At 45.3% G+C, this 22394-nt stretch overlaps 1 protein-coding gene across 1 annotated transcript; it reads right to left on the bottom strand.

Annotated features, from left to right (window-relative positions):
* Positions 1-7084: 7084 nt before the first annotated feature.
* Positions 7085-21928, bottom strand: LOC112883985 (E3 ubiquitin-protein ligase UPL2-like). The gene is made up of 17 exons (XM_025949265.1): positions 21772-21928; positions 21456-21594; positions 19986-20081; positions 19698-19901; positions 13054-19579; positions 11858-12936; positions 11482-11772; positions 11188-11395; positions 10831-11084; positions 10468-10739; positions 9020-10127; positions 8791-8937; positions 8609-8689; positions 8292-8517; positions 8068-8207; positions 7812-7918; positions 7085-7695 (listed from the first exon to the last, which is right to left on the bottom strand). Exons 2-17 carry the CDS (start codon positions 21561-21563, stop codon positions 7593-7595), a joined length of 10950 nt encoding a protein of 3649 aa, XP_025805050.1. The 5' UTR covers positions 21564-21594; positions 21772-21928; the 3' UTR covers positions 7085-7592.
* Between the last annotated feature and the right edge of the window lie 466 nt (positions 21929-22394).

Genomic DNA, 22394 nt, shown 5'->3' with positions numbered 1-22394 from the left:
ATTAAGGAATCATTGCTTGCTTTAGTAATAGTAGAGATAGAGATATATGTCTGGTACGAGAGATAGATGAGGTGTATGAAAAAAATAAGAAAATATGGTTCCACATCTAGTAATCCTAGAAGTGATATTAAGACAACCCCAATCGCACTGAGATATAAAATTAGTTGACTATTGAAAATATTCTAAAAGAAACAATAATGTTGGTTGACTAGCGAAATGAGCGTAGCTTTGATGGTGGTAAGGTTTCCTGTGGTGAAACTTGCCCATCCGGATTTAAGATCTCGACTCGACACAAAATTTATTCTAGAATTTAACAGATGCTATTTTTTCATTGTTAAGCGTGTGCCCGTCGACAGTAACGGAGCTAGGATTTTAAAGTTGGGTATTACCTCTTCCCGAGCAAATGAATTCAAAGGTGAATCCGAAGAATGTACACCGTTGATGAATGTTGAATTCATCTATGCCTGATATAGAGTGACACGGACATGAGTAGGGATGTCGATCGTGGTGACAGGTTTGACATTGTGCGTGGAAAGTCTAGAGCTGGAGGAGGAAGACTGCGATACTATGATCGTCAAACAAAGGAAAAACAGTGGAAGGATGGATCAAAGAATCTGTTTTGTTTATTACCATGTAGAAGCAAATTGACAGGTCTAGGGACCTGGGGTCCCCAGCGAACCTGTGGCACACCGTCTGAATTATTCCGGCTCAAGTGCGCTAGTCATTGCTATACAGCTGATACTAACTCAACGTATTTCAACGGAATAACCCATTGGTCTGTCGGGTCTCCGCCCGATGCAACCACGGTTCAATAGGATCGAAGCAGGTTTACCTCGTACGAAGGCGAGTTTACAATTACAAAACAGCTCATCAACTTTTAATTTACAGCATAATAAATATTATTACAAACATTCACTTAAGGTAAACTTATACAAATATTGTCTTAAGTGACAAGCGAAACAGTTTGTCCAGGTTTACAGCGGAAAGAAATTGGCGCGTGACTACACTCGTCGCGAAGGTGAACACCACACTCAGCCCGAAGTATAGAGTCATTCAGGAGGGTCACTGTCAGCCGGGGACGGATCCCGCTCCACGGACCAGCCAAACGGAACAGAAGTTGGCCATGCAGTGCTATCCGTGGGGTTCTCGAAGGTCATTCCTGAAAGATAGACTAGCAAGACTGAGTATACTAATACTCAGCAAGACTTACCCGCTTCGTGGTATACTTAGCCAGATAACTAGACTCATGAAGATATTGAAAAGGTTCTGGGTTTAATTTCAGCTGAAAAGCAACAAAGAGTATGATGTACTTTCAAATTTTAGCTTTTAAATTCTACTTGATTAGCCATTGTAGGTAAACACATACACTAGACAAGCAAGGTAGAGATTAACATTCATCAAGATTATACCATCAATAGTTACACTTCTTACTCTACGTGGCAGAAGGAATAAGCACTCTCAATCTCCGCGAGAAACGGACGATTCTGAATCGAATTTCAACCTTGCAAGGTAAACCTAGCTCACATGCTTGGAATATCCAACGATAGTTCCGAAGCAACCGTTTGCCTCTCATTCCGGGTCGTGGAACAGGGCCACCACAAGCGACTGTAGGACCGTACGCACACCAATTGTGTAGGACATACGTCTGTAGCGCGACTACATGACCGTATTTCTGTCCACTGCGCGGAACGTACTCCTGCACGTCGGTGCGTGAGAAAAACCAAATTACGAGTGGTGGGAGGTATGTCCACTTGCCGGGCCGATTGGTTACTAGGCTTACCGCTTTACCATATTTCGCGGCATATGGCTAGTACTTTCAAACGCTTAGCCACCACTACCACACATTTCGACCTTATCAACTTTTATCAACACAGATGGGGTAACCTTTCGAGTCATGATACTGCACATGACCCCGTCCATCATCCTTATAATGATTGCAGGAAAGTAAACATTTAACTCCTATATCGCGCGAGTGACAGCAAATCACCCGACTTTTACCGGTCCTATTAGCAGAGCGTCTATGCGATAAGGACTCAAGTACAATACAATGGTTCCTAGGATTCAGTGCATCTAGGGTTTCATTTCAACTCCTAGACGTAATGCAAGATACATAATATATAGGCAGAATTGTAATAAATTGAAATACTGGGTTATGCATCGGGGCTTGCCTTCTTGAGTGGGGTTGGGGGCAGGAGTGTCAAATATTTCCGAACTTTGGTTCGGAGCTTCAGTTAGAGTCTCGGCGACGTTTATCGGATCTTCAGAAAACTCTTGGTCTTGTTCCAGGACTAGCTCGTAGTCTCCGTCGTTGAGTGTCGCTGATTCTACATGATATGCAATTATTTAAGTGAGATGGTGCTTGAGTTAAAGATTTTATTTCACAATAAAGTTGTAATCCAATAAATTAATGAACATAAACTCATTAAGCAAGGGGGTTGGATCCCAAACTACTATTTACACTTAATTCATGGAATTATTTTGAAGTAATTGGACAAGTTTGATTTTTATTTTGAAGCCATAAAGATTCTGATCATGGATTTTTGTGGTTAAATTTATTTTCAATAAATAAGCATATGGTAAATTTTTCATAATTTTCTAAAAATAGAAACTAACATATTTTAATTTGAATTCAAACTTCAAGTTTAGATTCAATCCGAAGTAGTAAAAATTATAAATTCTTGAAAATTTAATTATGAACTAATTATCAACATACTAGATTATGGTCACAAGATCTAAACAGAAATGTCTTAGGAATATGTTTAAATAAATTTAAACCATTCCCAATTTGATTTGCAAAAGTTTAAAAGAACTTAAACTATAAAATAATACTAGGCATGAAATTTTTACACTATCTTACCCATGACCTAAAGAAGCTACATACCAAAAATTACAAGAAAATAAGTTTATATGCACAAGTTATGCATAAGATACTCTTTTACTTTGAGTTTAAAATAGATCAAAATGCATTTAGTTTCAAACCAAACTTTATTAACAAAATTGTAGATTTATATTTCTAGATTCTAACAAACCTGGTTTGGTAATTTTTAGATTTTTTTACACATTCCTATGAATTTTACAAGTTGATAGCTAACACTAGTTTCGGGTCTTGCAGAGAGGTCCTCGGGTTCTTGCACCTGGGCCCTCAGAACAGAAAGAGTATTTGTAGATGTGCCCTTGATAGCTCACGACGGTGGCCGGCGCATCGGTCCGACGCGTTCTCGCCGGTGGCGAGGGTTTGGCCGGGGAAGAACCGGTCCTATACGACCTCTAGGACCTACTGAGGCTAGGGGTGGGCGATGTGCTCGAGAAGCAGCGGCGGAGCATGGCCGGCGACGATGAATGGCGGCGGCCGTGGCGGCGCGGCAGTGTTCCCGGCGAGGGGCCGACGAAGGTGGACCAAAAAGACGCGCAAGAGTACCGTGGGGATGTGGGGAAGCGACCACCGTATCTAATTTGGTCGAAGATGGGGCGAAAGGGGGTTGTCGACGGTGGGGCAGATGGGTTCTCACCGGCAGCAATGGCGGCACGGCGTTCTGCAGGCTGGGATGCCGGAGGGTGGTGGGGAAGTAGTCTTAGGAGCTTCTACGGGTCGGTGTGGTGCTGTTGGTGCTCCTGGTTGGGGTCAAGAGGCTCTACAACAGCGGGGCGACGGTGAGGCCGAGCGGGCGGTGGAACTGGAGCTCGCCGGCGCTGCGGGGACTGGTGCTAGGATGCGGGAAGACCAAATTGGACCGGTCGATGAGTTGCAGAGAGTCGCAGTGGTGCTCTAGGAGCACTGGATCGCAGCTGAGAGGCTGCGTAGGCGGCTGACGACGGTGGTCAGGGATGGCGGTGGGGGTCCGGCGAGGAGCTGCGCTCGGGAGAAGAAAGTGCGATGGGCTAGTGGTGCTCGGGTGAGTAAACAAGGTCACAGAGCAACAGCTGAGTGAGTCTTAAGGCCGGGAGAGGTGTTGCACGCGCGAGCAGGAGCTGGCGATGCTGGCGGCACGCGTGGCGGCTCGGGCGGCGGCGGCGTGACGTGGGAGAAGCAGGGGCGGCCAACGCGAGGCCGGGAAGGCGGTGGGCAAGGCGAGGGAGGACGCGTGGCCGGGTGCAGAGCGGCGCTGGGGCGGCGGGGGTGCTGCACATGGCTGGCAGAACGGCGGCGGCGCACGGGCAGAGAAACAGAGGAAGTCGGGCTGGAGGAGGAAGAAGGGGACTATTTTGTAAATTCTCAAAAACACAAGGACTCCACTGTAAACTCTAAGTAACTTTCAAACCAAAGCTCAAATGAAGATGGGCCCAAAAGCGAAAGTGTAGGATTTATCCAAATCTACAACTTTGCTTTAAGGTTCATTTGCAGAAGAGCAACAGATTTGAAACTACTATAAAACTTAGCAAAGTTTCTAAACTTTATATAAATCCTATTTAAAAATTACACTACATTTACATCCTATGTGTAGTTTCACCTATATTTGCGATTTAAACATAAGTTTTTGACTTTTGCCAAAACAACATTTATGTATTTGGATTCCACTTCCCATTCTTACTTATTTAACACTAAAGGACCTTTATTAATTTATAACTATATAAATACTCTTTTTCCTTATCATTTAAATTTTTAAACACACTTTCACCATATTTTGAACACAACTTCATACTAAAATCTAGTGTATGACAACACTAAGTACCTGAGTGTCACAGGACCCGCCTCCCACTGGCATTTAGTCTAGCCCAAATACAGCACCCGCAACGAACGCCCACTTTCACGGGCCGCGGCTTCGTCCAGGCCGCCCAGGCCTATGATCCCGACTGACCGGCTGGTCGAGAAAAGCATGGCTCACGTCCCGAACCTAGGAGATGATCAGGAACTGGGTCCGTACCACGGCTCTGACTGAGGTCCCCCGACTAGGCTCTGCCCGTCGTGGTCCCCGACCGGCGAGGCCGAGGACAGCCGGACCCCGCATACTAGTGAGCCCCGGGAGCAGGTGTGGCGGATAAGGATGTACGCCGGAATCAACTTGCCGTACAGGCCAACCACTCCTCCAACAGGGGTTGCAGTGCCCCTCGCTGCCACAGCGGGGAGGCACTGTTTCACCGAACCACCCTTATGAGTGGACGGAACACAATGACATCTTCAGGACGCAGCGGGCACACCTCCATCATGGCGGAATGATGAGGCGTAACGTTGAAGATGGAGCGTGACGGGTCCAGGGACCCGGGGTCCTTAGCGGGCCCACTTCCTGCTGGCATTCTGGATTGTCTAAGACCACGCGTGGATCAAACGGACGCCCTCCTGGGCCGTGACTTTCTCCAGGCCATCAAGGCCCACAGTCCCAACCGGCCGGTCGGCTGGAGCCTCGACCCGCGTCCCCGACCAAGGCCTAGGTCCATACTATGGTCCCGACCTAAGACGCCAACCGGACTTCTCCACGCACGTGTCACTTTCCTCGGGGCCAGGTGCTGGGGATAAGGGATAAGGACGGACATGCTGGAGTCAACTTGCCGTACAGGCCAACCATTCCCTCCATGGGGGTTACGGTCCCATCTGTTGCCACAGTGGGGAACACTAATCCACTGCCCCATTCTCGTGAAGGGATGGGACGCAACGTTGTCACGATGCAGCGGACACGCCTCCATCACAACGAAGTGACCGGCGGGGCTAGGAACTCTCTCTCTACCTCTCTTTTCTACCCTTAGTTCTCCTGTAAAGGAGACCCCCTTGGACTATAAAAGATTGGGTCAGCCCCTATGAAAGGGGACAAAAAGGACCAAGGAAATCCAAGAGATTTATTCTTCACTCGAAAGCTTATAACTCCCCAACTCTCACGAGCACCTAGGCTCAAACAATACATCCGACCGACACCTGACTGGACGTAGGGCACATTTGGCTGAACCAGTATAAATCTTGAGTTACTATATGCTAGGCCATCTCCGATCACGACGCACGATACACACTTCGAGTAGGTTTAGCTGTCGGCCATTTCCAGAACCGACACAAATGCTAATAAGGTGCAGTTTTATTCATCTAACGGGCGTGTACATATATGAACTGGAGGCTGTAGATCGGATTATCTTGAGCAATAGCAGATCATGCTCTGGTAAGAAGAATACATGTTTTGGGCCAGTAGAATGGGTAACTAGCTAAGATCCTGTTTGGATCTACCCAACTAAAGTTTAGTCCTTCCATTTTAGTCCCTACACAGGGTCTAAAAGAGAGGTTAAAGGCTTTAGTCTATTAGTCCCCAAAGGTTGGCTAAAGAGGACTAAAAGCCCCCTCTCCTTCTCATTGTGCAGCTGCATTAATGGCCTTTGGTCCCTCCATCCGAACATTGCCTAACAAATATGCTAACAGTCATGGGCATCTAAACCTGTTATCAAACAAAAGGGAAGTATGTCAGTGTTGCGATGAGGCACGGAGCTGCTGATTTACTCAGAGAATATTTTTATGCATTATATAATATATATATATACATGTATGCAGCTGATATATAAATAAGACATTGAATACCCAGGAATATAACTGGCTCCGCTCCTACCTATCAACAGCGAGGCATGTTCGTTGTGTCATAAGGATGAGTGTGCGTATATGTACATGAACATATGTACATGAACGTCTGTACTGTATTTCAAAAAAAAAGAATGTTGGTTGACTGATGAAAATATTTTTTTAGAGAAATAAGACGATAGTGCGTTAGTTGACACTTGAAAATATTCTTAAAGATGTTTCTCACATTCTGATCCTACCAAAACGACTGCAAACATGGGTCGTAGAAAACACATTTTTGAAAGAGAGAAAAAGATTGAAGAAAACGAGTTTTACGTTCTGTACTGTACTCTCTCTCAACCCCCCCCCCCCCCCTCCTCCCTCCTCGCCCCGAGTCAGTGTCCCTAATTTCCTTGACCACCACCCAGCTCCATCCGGTTTATTAAATTCCTTAGGACTCGGGGCAAAGGGCCACGCTTGGATTGAGCAACGCGTGTAGATCTTGCTCTTGCTCATTGGTGCGCAATCTTCCAATAGACTCGGTCACAATACTGTCTTCGGACAAGTTCTTTTGGAATCGCGGTGTAAACAAACGGTTCATTGAATTACAGTACTCCGCAGGCAAAGGCACAACGAGCCCTCTTAATTACCAAACAAGGCAGACGGATTACCAGGGGTAAGACAGAACTTGCATTCGGCATAATGTTCTAGTTACACCAGTCTATGCCCCCCAAGACAAACGTGAAAAATGACAAGGTAAAACAAAAACCCTTCAGAGCCAAGTCCAATGTAACAAGGCGACAACTATTAATGGGGGCAACGGCCGAAAAAACGGCCCAAAAAGGGGAAAAAGAATATTATGGACATCAAATAGTTGCCATCTCTCAACATTGCCGCTCCTCCCTGCACAATCTTCAATCCTGGGCATCTCCTTACATCACGGCCGTCTCCCCAACGATCAATTTGTAAAAATGCCTCGCAGGGACCAGTGCCATCGCTTGGTGTTGGCAGCCAGTGTAGTTCAGAATGCGGAGAAAGGTCAGCGCATGTCCTGCTCGCCTATTGCAAATTTCACAGTATCTGTACAGATTCCCCCAACTGGGCACACATGCGCGGAGATGACCGATTAGCCGAATCCAAAACCTTCATTTGCTTCATGGATCGCCAACAGTAACCTCTCCTGGAGCTGCTCTTTGGATGTGTACTCAGGCAAATCTAGCTGGTTAAAGCTGTAGTCAGCAAAGATGACCTGGTGTTAGTAAAACCTGGACATAACGGTGACTTGCCAAGGGCCAAGTTTTCTTCATATTAAGGTGATATGAAGCCAAATAAGTAGATAGGTTACCAAGTATGAGCCGAAGGAAGATGGTTCGTGCTGCCGTAAGCCTTGTGTATCTGAAACCGTTGTGGCCCAGAGATTCCTTGCAGTGCACTGAAACCTTCTAGCGGTACCTACAGTTCAATTCAAGGCGTAAGCACAACTGCACAACACATGGATTCGAATGTGGCAGTCTAACACACTGTAAGCCAAGCTAGAGGTGCAGACTGGAATCCAGAAATGGAATCAGCACTGGGAATCATGGAAGTGACTGTCAGCATACCTTTGAAGTGCCAGTCACAAACTGGAGGAACCGAGCTTTGTCTTCTTTGCTGAACCCTTGAACAATTTCCCAGAACCACTGAATTACCGGAGAGGCTATGCTGTAGCCAGAATATTCTGTATTTGCTTTCAAATCGTCCACTGAAAACAAAACAGGCAAAAACAGGGAGTTAGATCCAATGCAAAAGTACGATATTATAACTCAAACGAATTTGTAAAACTTACAGTCAATATCTGGAAGACCGCTAATTAGAAGTTCAAGCTCTTTGTCGTTAAAAATAGATATCAGCTCCCGTGGAATGAGTTCATTAAACCCTTCCAGGAAGGCATTAATCTGAGGCCTTATTGCCGTAGTCAAACGATGCTCTGCTACCCGGTCCACATATTCATGCTTATTCTCCTCAGTTACCCTTATGTTACGCCCTCCAGGAATCAACTCACAATCAGTGACCTGCAAAGATATCATAGGACTTAGCTTGTAAAAAAGATAGGCCCACAGGTTCCCCATGACACACACAGGCACAAGGAAGGGGGGGAGGTACCTCTGCCTTCTCATACAGTATCAGCTTCTCTTCGTCTGCATCCATGCTAAAGGTGAGATCCAAAACATCACTTATGTCATTCTGCACAAAGAACAAAGAGAAAAGTTACATCTGAATGATCAACTGTCCCCAAATTTACAAGGAACATGCAACATAACCTGTGTAGGCAGAGAAAAAGATACCTCAAGCATCCATTTCAAATTCTTGTAGTACGCAGGATCGATGGCTTCAATGTCATGGTATGTAACCTTGGCACCAAGTATGTGTTTGTAGAAAGATCTAGTAAAATGGGCATCTAAAAGCTGACCATCAAAGAGAGCTTTGCCAACCTGGTGGAATGTAAAACTTCAGAAACTATAATAATATTCAAATAGTGTAGTAAGCACATGTCTACAGGGCACCATAACTCACCACTCGTCCAACAAATTTGAAGTATGAGAGATGCTCAGTTTGATATACAGAGTTAGGATTCGGTTGAAACGTCAAATCATTCCCCACCGTCGTAAATAAAAGGGCACCCTTGTCAAAAATGACTCGTGACAGCGACTGGTACCACTCCCTTGTCAGCCCACCAGCATCAATTCCTTCTTCTCCTTGAAAATGAACAGTGAGCCTACCCTTCAACTCCTGGGGTGAGCGCATCCTAAGCTGATTATAGGAGTCCTCAAGAATATATGCACGGCGCACAGAAATTCTGACAGGACTATGATGATGATCATGCTGATGCTTGATTTTAGACCGGAAATATGCACGTTTGTTGTCAAAATCAATCAGGCGAGGGATTTTCAGCATCAGCGAGAATGACTTCTCCAGCAACCCAGGGTTTTGGCGGATGAATGCATTCAACAATCTTCTGTGCTTCTCTGAGAATTTCACAAAAGCATTTTGTTTCTCATCAAGACTGGCTTGACCGCTAGATGATCTCTGCCCACCACTAGATGTTGAAGCATCTTCCATATCTGAAGTTGAAGCCTCGTGTACAGCATCAGGTTGCCCAGGACGCAACTTTTCACATGTCACAAAAAATGATTCTATATATGGTAATATGTTTTGGGTTCCTGCAGGCAATGGAGGTGCTACACCTGTTGCTAATGTAGGTGCATTTGCAGAAGCAGGACTTAGGTTTGACACATATTCTGAAGAACTTTCTATTTTGCTTATGCAGTTGCTCAACTCCAACCATAAAGCATCCAATGCTGTGTTAATTTCAGATATCTGGGAAACTGCATCTGAGTGATCTTTTTCAGCAGGAAGCTCTGGATCCTTTTTCTCTTGAAGAGTAGTGACAAGAGAGCTCAAAGCCTGCACAACTCTAAGAATTGCAGTTCCATTGGCTGATGAAGAGCTAAGAAGAGCCTTTTCAGAATTCTCATACAAGCGAAGCTCCTTCATTGCACAAAGTGTCAAATTTTGCATGGAACGTGCAAGCTCGTTTATGAAGTGGCAACAGAAGAAAGGGGCCAGGGCCACAATCTTCTTCAACACTTCCGCTACAAGGAGATAGGCGTTGTCTGACAATCTGAAATGACAAAAGGATGATACACAACGATGTTAGGTAATGCTAAAACAGATTACAAGGAAACAAAAAAAAGGGTGCAAGATAATTTGATACAGTAAATGGTTAACAAACAAAAACAGGTCCAAACAACATAAAAAAGTGTACGGCACATAATTCGGCACATAATTTTACATGAACAGCGAAGGAAGTATAGTGTGTTTTATAACAGCAAATAAGGAAAAGAAACAGATCAACCAATGAAAAAGTATTCTACAACAGGCCAATTATGATAATATAGTAGCCAATAAGAAAAAAAAAACTTGTTGCATGTATCACTGAAGAGATTCGCGTAAGAACATACCCATCATGCGCAAGCAATGAACATAGCAACCGAAGCTCTGGTTGGGGAAGACTTTGCAAAACAGCTTGCAGGTTATTTTCATTATCAACAGGAGTTTTGCTACTATCCTCAGCATTTGACTTTGATCCAGATGATTCAGAAACATTGGTATTATCTTGACCATCTGGTACTGCATTCTCTGGTCCAGAAGGCTTCTCAGATGACACTTCCAACCTAGCTTGATTAATTTGATTCTCAGCGTTCAGCATGACAACTTCAAGAAGGTTTAGTAGCTGCACATGTTGCAAAAGGCTAAGTAAATTGTGGGTGAAAAGGTTAAAATAGATATACCCACAATAAAAGAAACAAGGAAAAATTGTTCACCTGTTCAAGATGAGCTACACTTCTCATATAAAGGGGCTGGTTCAACAGAGTTAATAGCAGAACAAGTGCAAAAGCTTTCCGTTCTTCACCCTCTTCTACAACAGCCTTGCCACGCCTCTGATCAAGTGCTTCAGTGTGGCATCTTGATGGGCACGGAAATTCAAGAAAGAGCAGGAGTTTAGCAACATTTGGATGACTTCTTGCCAAGTATGTCAACGTTTCGAGCACACGACGTGAGACTAATGGAGGCACACCTGTTTATAGCAACAACGGTAATGCATTAATATACAGTGCAACTTCAAGCACTGAAAATTAGGCACTTGCCAAAAAAACAAAAAAAGGTGAAGACTAAATTACCATCTGAAGATTGAGGACGTGAATATGTGATATTTGCATGGCACCCATATAACCTAAATGGCGGCTCAGTTCCATCTATTGATTTCTTTGAAGAACCCTGCAGATCAAGCATAAGCATGTCCACTAGAATTTGAACCAAGGACTTTCTGCTGTCTCTGTGAGCACAAAGGTTCAGGAGAAGCCGCTGCAGTTGACCCTTGTATAGAGGCTGTAAATTATAAGAGAGACAATTACATGAAGTATTCCCAGCATTCCATAACAAAGCAGACCTCATAGAGGAAACATTAATATTACCTGAACAACTCGAAGCAACCGAATAAGAGCTTTAAGGGCATCCTCATCGACAAGAGGAGCACCTTCAGTCTCAATTGGCTTGCTAGTTGATCTGGAGGGATCGCCATTTCTGTCCAGGCCTGCTGCCATTACTTCACGCCGCGAAGATTCACCTCTCCTGTTCCTGGAGTTCATACCAAAAAGGGAGCTACTGTGATACCGATGAGCAAATCTCTCCCTCAACATGTTGGCTTCAGCAACTAGTGCAGGTGTGAGTGTAGCTAGTAGAGTGTCCGGAGATGTCAAAAGCACCTGCGATTAGAATATGTAAAGAGACCATGAGAAAACAGTTAGAGCAAAATGTTCATATTGGGACCGATGATGAAATTAACTATACCTCTTCACGAATTTCTGAGGGGAATGTTGCAATAATTGAAACAGCATCCATTTCAACTGGCTGTCCTTCTAATTCTTGTGATTGTTGCTGTAACCTTTGGGCACGTTGTTGAGCTAGCACCTCTTCTCGTATATCAGGGGGAAGTGCAGCAAGGAATTCGGGATCAATATCTCCATCATTCTGAGGTTGGTCATTAGAAGTCTGAGCCACTTGATTTTGACGTGAAGAAAGAACTTCAGCTCGCAAGTCCTCAGGAAGAGCCTCCAAAAATGTAGGATCAATTGAGTCAGCATCTGCCGCTCTAGTAGGCTCCTGATTCCCCTCGTTAGCATTCTGATCAGGTTCTTGGTTTGGATTTTGAGGAACCTCACTAACACTCTCCAAAGATATATCTCTGCTGCCTAGTGGGACAGCACTACCCGATGGCCTCCGCGACCGAGCAGTTGCTTGCATATCACCCAAAGGTAGCCGATCTGAAGCGCCTGAAGCCCCATGCCGGTCACCGTCATCATGTCCTTCAACACTTCCTATTTCAACCTCTAAGCTTCTGAGGCTCTCCCCTAAAGTAGCACCACTGCCACTGCTTGCTTGGCTGACTGCTTCCACATCACGTGCTACAACATCACTGCGTTCATACTGCATCTCTGTAGCATGCTCACTTGCATTGGACACATCTCTTTGAAGCACATCACTGTCAGGAGGTGCAGGCTCAGCACTTTCAGATAGATCTACAGGGTTTACCGTATTTACGCTGTTCTCATTTTGTTCGGCTGGTGCTTCTTCCCTTGCCTCAGCTTCCGATACATTGGTGGGCTGCTCATTCTCTTGAGTAGCACCAGCAGGTGTTCTCTGGACATCAGGCTGTTCAGGAGTGGGTCGCCTCAGATGAGAGATCAGCAATTCTTCAATGCCTTCAGGTACTGCTGGGGCAGCTGATCCACTGCGTTGCGGACTGTCATCCAGCCACATATTGAAACGGTGTCCATTCCGTCCACTTCGCAAGCTGCGGAATATAGCATCCAAACGGGAGGAGCTACTTTCATGGTTTCGATCGGAGAAAGCCATCTCAACCAGATTTTCTGGGAAAAAAATATGAATCAGCAACGTATGCCAGAGTTGGCATCATCTACATACAGTAACAGGATAGGATAATTATTTAGATAATAATCTAGTAGGCTGACAGAGGTAACAGATACCTGGTTGTTGCCCTTGATGAGGAAGGTTCAAAATCGAAGAAGGCTCTTCAAGAAGCGGGTGATCAAGAATGCCATGATCACTTGCTCTGCCAAGAAGATTGTATATGGAGGTACTCCGTCCTTGCCTTCTTGTACCAAAAATGTCCAGAGGCATCACACGCAGTGTATCCCCAGCCAAATTGTTGCTCCCACCGAAAACTTCTATGTGGTCAAACACATTAATTCCATTAATCCCCTCCTCCAGACGAAGGATGACTCCTTCCTCATCCTCGTCTTCATCATCATCTTCTTCTAACAGGTCCTCATCAAATTCTTCTTCATCCATTTCACGATCATCCTGATCCGTGTCAGGATGAGACATCTGATGGGCATCATCTTCCTCCAGATTGTTATTCTCCTCATCCTCGTCTTCATCTTCATCATCTTCATCAACCTCATCACCATCATCAGCTGACATATCTTCATCAGTGTCTTCATCGTCATCAGCCATATCATCCTCTCTGTTGCGTGGAATTTCAAATCTGATTTCCATTGTGGATTCATTACCAGTTCCATCTTCAGCCATCTCATGCATAAAATCATCTTCACCATCACGAGCGAAGCCTCCATCCATATCACGATCATGATCCATCTCATCTTCTACTGAATCTGAACTTTGTGAAGTTTGAACAGCATTAGATGCTTCCCTGTCATCAGTAACCATTTCTGTGGGCTGAGAAGTTGTGTCAAGAGCCTGGAACCTATTAGATGATGAATCCACATTGTTGCTGTCGGAGGCTATCTTTGATGAATTCTCTCCTTTTGCATTAAGATCAGCTGAATGAACATGTTCCTTAGTGACCACTTCCAGGGCCTTCACAATAGCAGTAACAATCTTCGCTGAATCAGGGTGATCCAAATCAAGAACTTGAAGGGTTCTCGATAACGATTGAATAAGACCAACTTCAACAAATGTAACTGCAGATTCTGCTGATAACGAGGAGCCAGTTGGTGAGCGGGCTGACAGAATATCATTGAGCAAATCAACATACGCATTCAGCCTTGATACTGGGGCTTTGTATGCCGTAGAAGAGTCAGTGAAATCAAGAAACATACTGCAGATTTCAGAAAATATCCTTTTCCGGCCCTCAGCAGAACGAATAGATGAAGCCACCAAAAATTGATTAGCCCTCGTTGCCAATTTATACCTCCAATCTCCCTCAGTTTTCCTATCTTTCTTTTGCTTTACAGCATGAGGAAGGAAGTGCTGCAAGATATGGGTAAAGATTCCACCACTGATTATACCAGCACCTGGTCGATTAGGGCCATGCATGTTGCTCAGGTCAGCATCATGACGAAGAACAACTTGAATGGATGACGCATAAGTTAACAATACATCTGTCAGCAGCTTAAGAACAAATGCACTTTTGGCAAGGGATGCAGTAGCCTCTTGGACAGAATGCTTGCTCTCTTCAGGCGCAACAGCCACAGCTTTACCTTTCCCTTTTGCAGAACTGCAGTCAATATCCATGTCTGAAGATGAGGCAGTACAAGAAACAACATCAGCTTGATCCTCTGATCGGGGTGGTGGAACAAAGGATATAACCAGATCTAAGAGATGCTCTATAACAGTGACAAAGCTTTGTGGTGGCTTGCGATGAGGTTTCACATTCCTGGCATTCAAATCAGGCAGTTTCCCTTGAGCACTTGCAGGTGATCCTGCAGCTATGTCCCCTGATGTTACTTTCGTGGCTGCACCTGTTGCTTTATCCTTATCAGCTGGCTTGTCCTTGTCCTTATCTTTCTCCTTGCTCCTGTCTTTCTCACGATCCTTCAAAAGAACAACATATGGTCTGTCTCCAACCATCTCAATCTGGCACACAGCTTGGGCCGCTTTCATAAATATCACTGGGTCCCGATACACAACAAATGCCAAATTCTGTACAAAATTGCGTGGAGTAACCCTGGGATTTGCGTGCCTATTAGCAGCCGTGACAAGACTGTGACGTATCTCTAATTCCATTGCTTGCTGAAGGGTGTGAGGATCCTCCAAAATATGACGAATGATTGTAGAAGCCACATTGTTGAATCCAGAAAACAAGCTACCTGTCGGCAATGACAGCAAAGCATTCAGACCACCAGACTCAAGAAAACAAATTGCAGCTGCATGGACTTTCGTCAGTGTAGCACAGAGCTGAAGAATAGCATGCATAGAAGCAGAAGGCAACTGTTTTTCAATGCACTTGCAACAGATCTTCAAAAGTTGCTTTTGGTCCTCCAGGTTCAGCAGCCCAACACTTGACAAAGATTCTGAATCCTTTTTCTTGTTGTCATCAATCACAAGTGATGTCTTCGTGTTACAATTTTCCTTTTTCAGGACATCTAGCTCTGTAACATCTGGCAACTTCGGTTCCACCTGGAGCATCCGATCAACAGAAAGAAAACAGGAAGTCACCCAATTTGGAACCTCAGCCACCTCATTTTCCCTAGGTCCCAACTCCCAGCTGCAAAGCAGATCCAAAGCAACCTTCACAAGACCTGCCTCTGAGGCAACTTCACGGGCAGCAGTATCTCCATGGAGAATCAAAGCAAGAACATGAAAAAGAGCAGACAATGTTGTATCCTTTAAAGACTCAGATGCCATCACACACTGTTTCAGATTATCAATCAAATATGTAAGCACCTTCACTCGGTTTTGGCCATCATTCTGAGAGCTGATGGTGACAAGCATGTCCCTGACAGGGAAAGCTAAAGCTTCCTTTGTCTGAAGAAGTCGAAGACATGAATATAATATTTCATCTATGGGAGGCAGCTGAACTGTTTCTTCTTCCAGCTCAAGGTCATTGGACCTACTATCTTCCTCTTGTGCAGATGTATCAGAATTCCCAAGAGACATTGCAAGCGCCCGAGCTAGTTCATCATCCTCCTCTTGTGGTTCCTCTGGGTGTGAGAATAGCCAATCAGTTGCGATTTCAACACTGTTTGTTCCAACTTGTCTCAATGCTTCTTCAGCCCTGGCACGAGAGAACCCCATCTCTACAATCAGTGAAATTGCATTCTCATCAGGGGGTGGACCAGCTAAACGAGCACTACCATTGCCAACAGTGTTTTTCACTTCCACCCCAGTGCAAACATGCTTCATGATGGATGTGACTGAACTGATCAACTCAATGTTGCATTCTGGAAACTGGGGGTGGGCCCATATGGGAAGAACCGTCTTCAACACCTTTGACTGAAGCAACTTCATAAACCTCTCAGCATCTTGTGGAAACCTGACAGATCCATTAAAAATAGGCTGCTCAAGTAATTGTCTAGTAGATGAGGAGAGAATAAATGATGAGGTCACAAGATGGTCCATAACTGCCCCATAGCTGGAGAGGGGGCCATAAATCCAAGAAGAATCTGTCTCCTTTCCATCCTTTCCAGTTTTACTATCTGTGTCCATAGGTGAAGATGGTGGCCTGCTCATCGTGAAGAGCAACTCACTGGTAGCTTGAAATGTGGTCAGAATAGCCTGAATGACACCACTGCAATAAAACGAATTCACCATAATTGGATTACAGGATTCTGGCCGGTCCATTAATATTCCATCAATGAACTCAACCACCTTTCCGAGATAGCGGCACTTTGTGGTAACAGCAATCTCCTTCTCAGAACTTACTGAGTGCCCTTCAAAATTGAGGTGCTCCAACACAATGGAAGCAATATTCCCAGCAACAGATATAACAGATGGAGATAAATTTACAGGACTGTTTTCTCGACGAGATGTCAGCAGCATTGATTTCCCGAGCTCCATAAAAAGATGGTTAATATGGTACGAGAGAGACCTCATCATGTCACAGCAGGAGGAATGCTCGGATTTTTTCTTGTCCTCTTCTGATCTTGCGCTGGCATTTGCATCAGATGAACTGGAAGACTGGTCCTGGGAACTTGAGGGCAATCCCTGGTTAGAATATCTATCAGAACCAACTCTCTGCGAATCACTAGCAGCCCGGCCAATGTCACGGTAGATATTAATGAGGTCAGACACCTGAGACTCTATGTTCCACCCAGAGCCCCTTCGCCTTAAAAGTGGATCAAGATATTGCCTGAAAGAAGTGTATCTGCTATCATCAATGTCGCTGGCAGATGAGTCAGGCTGCTGGGCTTCAGATGCCGAAGAAGATGAACTGGCTTCAGAATCGATCTTGTTTTCTTCAAAAAGCGCAATTTTACAAAGCACTTCCCGGTGAACTCGTCCAATATCTTCCAGGACCTCCCTGCTGGCATCTCCAAATTCTGAGAGCAAAGCATTCATCCAACGATTATCTTTTGAAGCAGCTAGGAATAGCAGAAATTCAACAACAAATAGAGACGGGATCGCTCCTTTTTCTAACTTGGACATCTCAATTGAACTGGAAACTTTATTAAGTTCCTCCAATGCACTCTTCAAATGCTCCCTTAAAGATGAGCAAAATGCACGTGCAAGTGGAGTAGAGTGATGCTGAGTAAAACCCTTGAACACCATCGTGCTATGCAAAGCAATAGGCATCCCTCCAGATGACTGTGTAATGCTAGGCCTCAACAGGAGTGTCAAAAGAGCCTGTAGACCTCCCTTTTCAACAAATAACCGGCAGGTTTCAGAGTTCTCCATTGTCCGGTGCACCAGTACCATCACATGGAAAATGCTCAAATGAGAAAACTGTTCATCATTCATGCCCTCCGCACTGGAATCCATAGCACTTACTAAATCACGGCCTTCAACATCAGTTTCCATATCTGTTTTTTCTTCTTCAGAGATGGCTGGTTCATTGCTTTTATCTTCCTGAGATGAACAGAGCTTGTTGATTATTTCAATGATGATGTCAACACCAGTACTTCTTAGAGATTGCACATGACGAAGAAGCTCCTCCACTGCATTAGCTAGAAGGACCACACCTTCATTCATTGGCATCAAGTATTTCCTGCTAGTGAAGGTATCTACAAGAAAACGTAGTGCTGAAGTTTCCCTGACAGCCTCGAGTCCTTGGTTATTGAGGCAGATTGCACCCAAGCCATTAGGAACACAGATAAGAGCTTTACAAGATGGCACTACCCCAGCAGTCACTGATAACAGAAAAGCATCTGGAAGACCAAGTTCCTTCAAAGCAGGAAAGCATGTAGGATCTTTATGAATTATTTCGCTCATAACAGTAACTGCTGAAAAATAAATGTCGCCCCCAAACTTCTCTACATTCTGAAATATAAGGGACAGTGAGACAGGCAATGAATTATCTTGGGAGCTTTGAGAACGAGCAGGATTGCCAGGAGAATACGTAGCAGAACCCAGAGCCTTTAGCAAAGCTTTAATCAATCGCTTCTGGGAGTACAGGTGGTCCTCTTCTGATTTCACAGCATCAGTAACCATTGAATTATGACCATCAACAGTACCAATAACACGCTGCACTTCCACATGTAACCTCTGCGACAAGAGATCTACACCACCCAAGTCCTTGAATAGAGAAACAGCAGGGCTGCTGTACTCCATCAGCTTTTGGAGAGTCTTCACTGCCAAACAGACAAGATGCATATGAGAAGGATCATTATCTTGCAGGAGGGGCAAGAGAGGAGGAACCATCCCTGAGCCTCTAACTGTAGTCCCAGAACTTGATGAAGACAGTACATGAAGCAGAAAAAATTGAAGAAGGGCATCCACAATTAGAGGAGCTGAGGTATCATTCGGGCTATTGAGTGATGATATTGCTTTCTGCAGGACACTGAGCAACACCATACGATTGCCACCAGCAGAGATGATACTTGACCCACTCAATATCCTGGCACGCTCATGAGATGATGCATATGCTGCTAGCTGTGCTCCCAGCGCTAGCATAGCCAGTGCACGGATGGGCCCAGGAACAAAATCTTCTGACCGGACAAGCCTGATTAACTCGTTTATGTACTCTGGCTCATTTGTAAAGAAAGATGTGAGTTCATCATGAGCATCACTGGATTGCACCAGGACAATGAAGGAAAGAAGACTTATGCGACTATACAGCCTACAAGTCCGTGCAGAATTGAAAGCACGGGCATATCTTATCCTTGTAAGCAATGCAAACCTGTGCTCTGGGGGAACATTGAACTTGTCCACACATTGCTTCAGTATGCTCAAGTCATCCTCCTTCTGAAGATGCATGTCCGGAATATGTATCACACACAAATTAGATGACTTGCTCTTGTCACTAGTTTGGTCAGGATCTAGGCCAGGACCCAAATTATACTCAAAATGAACAGTCGAACCAAGATGATGCTGTGCGCCATCATATTTGTTTTCCAAATCTGCTGGGAATAAGGTTAAGCCCTCCTGCTGATTTCCTTCATTTGCCACAACACAAGAATACAAGCCTAGACCTTCCTCCTTGCTGCCCCATCCTTGGGCCAATGATAGAAGATGGGTGTTTATAGCTCCGCAGCTGATCAGCTTTCCATTCATATGCAACTTTGAAGGATTTATTTTAACCAAAGCAGCAAGAGTTTCCAAAGCTGCTACAACTATCTCAGGGTCTGACGATGCCAGGAGAAGCTTAAAATGCTGATAAAAAAAAAAGAGCAACAAGTTAACATGAGGAGAATAAAAAAAACATGGGTGGTTATAACTGGAATCTTTTGAAGAACAGGAGGTAACAGCACAAACACAAACAAACGCTCACCTCAAGACCAGTAAAAGAACTTTTATTCTGGCAATTCTCCACAACAATCTGCATTACTCTTAAAATTTTCAAGATGGTATTCTTTGGCAACGGATCAGCCTCGACCATATCATCAGATAAAAGAAGATCCTTCCTAGAAGAAATATATGTCTTGAAATATGTGTCGAAATGCATAAATAAAGGCTTCCAGTGGTGGAAATTTCCCTGTAACCAAGTACCCAAAAGTAAACAACTGCACAAAAGAAAGCAAATGAAATATAAAATAGACAGTATCTTAAAGAGAGTCACCTTATTGAACTCCCAACGGAAACCTGATAGTGGTATGGCAATGTCATGTAGTGGAATATTGATCACTCGATCAATAAATTCTTTGACGTTTGCAGGCTGCAATGCGTACATGCAGAACAATTTATCAGCAAAAGGTTGTTTTCAAAGGTGCGCCAAGGATAAGATCTTTAAGAAATTTTGCAATTTATGACAGATGGCAAGAAACTGATGTGTAGACTGCACATATATGTTACAATACAGTACACTGTATGTGCGCATTTATGCGATGCAGTGGCTATGCGAGCTCATTGAGGTGAACAAAACATGGAAGTTTGCAGAAACCAGTGACTATGCTAGCTCCTTGCAAGGTGAAAAGACCCAGCTTGTCAGTGACCAAACAAAGTATACCTCAAACAACCAAAGTTCACTCTAGAAAATGTGATCCTTACAGCTGAAAGTCAGATACAATATTAATGATGATGTGTATTTCCATATTTTACCTTACAAAAGTCAGTACAACAAGAACCAAAGTTAGCAGTAACTAATAAGAATGTGGAACCAAAAGCAGAAACTCCCAAAATAAGTGCTAAAAGTAAGTAGAACTGTGGTATCAAGCAAGCTTTCTTGCACACAGCTACAAAATCACAAAATTAGGTGAAGTACCAACAATAACAGTATGGAACGTTCTATCCAGTATCTTATAGACACAATAACACTGGTCATTGCAAAGAATAGGTGGCCAAACCACAAGCATACACAACCACATTGGCTAAAAACCACCCATAAGAACATGTGGGAAACATTGATCATTCTCACCATGGAAACATCTACATTGACATGTTTTACGATTGTACCACAAATTGCAATGACTACTGGCCTCAAGCAGGTTCATAAAGCCCTGAACCATAAAGTTGCAAGGTATAACATCTGTCCTGGCTCATAAACTTTTGATCTGGACAAATAATTGACTAAGAACAATAAGGTGTCCCAAAGAACAACAGCCCCATAGCGCTCAGTGAGAATAGGGATACTAAAACTCCTTAAACCTAGTACAGCAGCAACGGAAGTACATAGGCAGACAGACACCTCACTTAATCAGAAAGCTGAAACCAGGGAGTATAACACTAACACTACAGCATCATCACACCAGAGCACCCACGAGGACAAACGACTTAATAGAACAACAGATTCTACCATCGCCTCCCAGTCCCAAAAAACATGGCACCTCTTCAAACAGCACTAACTACCCACCAGCGCCCCACCTTAAGAGCGATCACAAGCGAGACCCTCCACCCGAGCAACTAAACCCTAGCCCGATATACCCAGAGACGACGATTTTACCAGAACCAGCAACGCCTCGGCACATCCACACGCGCCCGCCCCCGATCAAAACCCTAGAACGAAGGACGGGAAACAAAGCAGCCACGATGTGTGTGTGTGTGGTGGTGGTGTGTGCGTGCGCCGGGGGGGGGGGGGGGGGGGGGTGCTCACCGGCTCGGACTCGACCTTGATCGCGGGCGAGACGGCGCGGCTCCCGGCCAGGATCTGCTGCAGGCGCAGCGGGAAGCTGGCCCTGTGCGCGGCCATGGCCGCCGCCATCTCCGATCGGGACCCCTCACCCTCGCGTCACCTGCGGGAGAAAAAAAAATCACCGCGGAGGAACAATCAGCGGAAGTAGAGGATCAAAAACCCCACTCGAAATCCCACGAAAACCCTAGCCCGCCCTGGGCCCGATCGCCGCCCGCCCGGGGCCGGGGAAGAGCGATGGCGGCGCCGCGCGGGGGTGGGGAGGGGAGCGCGCGCGTACCTCTAGGGTTTTGGCCCGGCGAGGCACACACATCGGCCGCGGGGGAGGCCGGCGGCGGAGGGAGGGGGGCTGGGGGATTCAGAGGCGGCGACGTGAGGGGGGAGGAGAGAGAGGGGGGTGTGGTGTTTGGTGTCTGGGGGGTGTGAAGAGGAAGAGGAGAGGGGAGGAAACTTGGAGGGTTGGGGGTCGCTTCGCTTTTTCTGAGGAAGGGAAAGGAGGCGCACTGGCGCAGCACGGTAGGTCACGGGCCCGGCGCGTGACGGCCGAGGGGAAGAGGCCAGGGCTGGACGGACGGCGGCGGCCTGCGGGGGCTGGGTTGCCTTGCATTGGATTGGATTGGATGCGTGGTTGCCGCCTTGACGGGAAGGGTGGGCGGTTTCCAGGGGTTCAGGAGACTTCTTTGGTTTTCCTTCGGGGGAGGCTCGGGAGGCTTCGTGGGTTCGTTCGCTGCCGTGCCGGTTGGGACTTCATCGCTCCAGCATTTGGGCTGCGCTGGGCTAGTCTGGGCATGGGCTAGACCGGTTTGGAATGCAACAAACACATATTTCGATGTGAGTTTCACAGTGAGTTCTTAATTCTCATATTACCATTTGGGTCCATGAACTTTCAAAACAGTGATCTAG

The sequence above is a fragment of the Panicum hallii genome, chromosome 3, assembly GCF_002211085.1.
Source record: "Panicum hallii strain FIL2 chromosome 3, PHallii_v3.1, whole genome shotgun sequence".
Lineage (NCBI taxonomy): Eukaryota > Viridiplantae > Streptophyta > Magnoliopsida > Poales > Poaceae > Panicum > Panicum hallii.
This window is presented reverse-complemented; position numbering and strand designations above follow the sequence as displayed.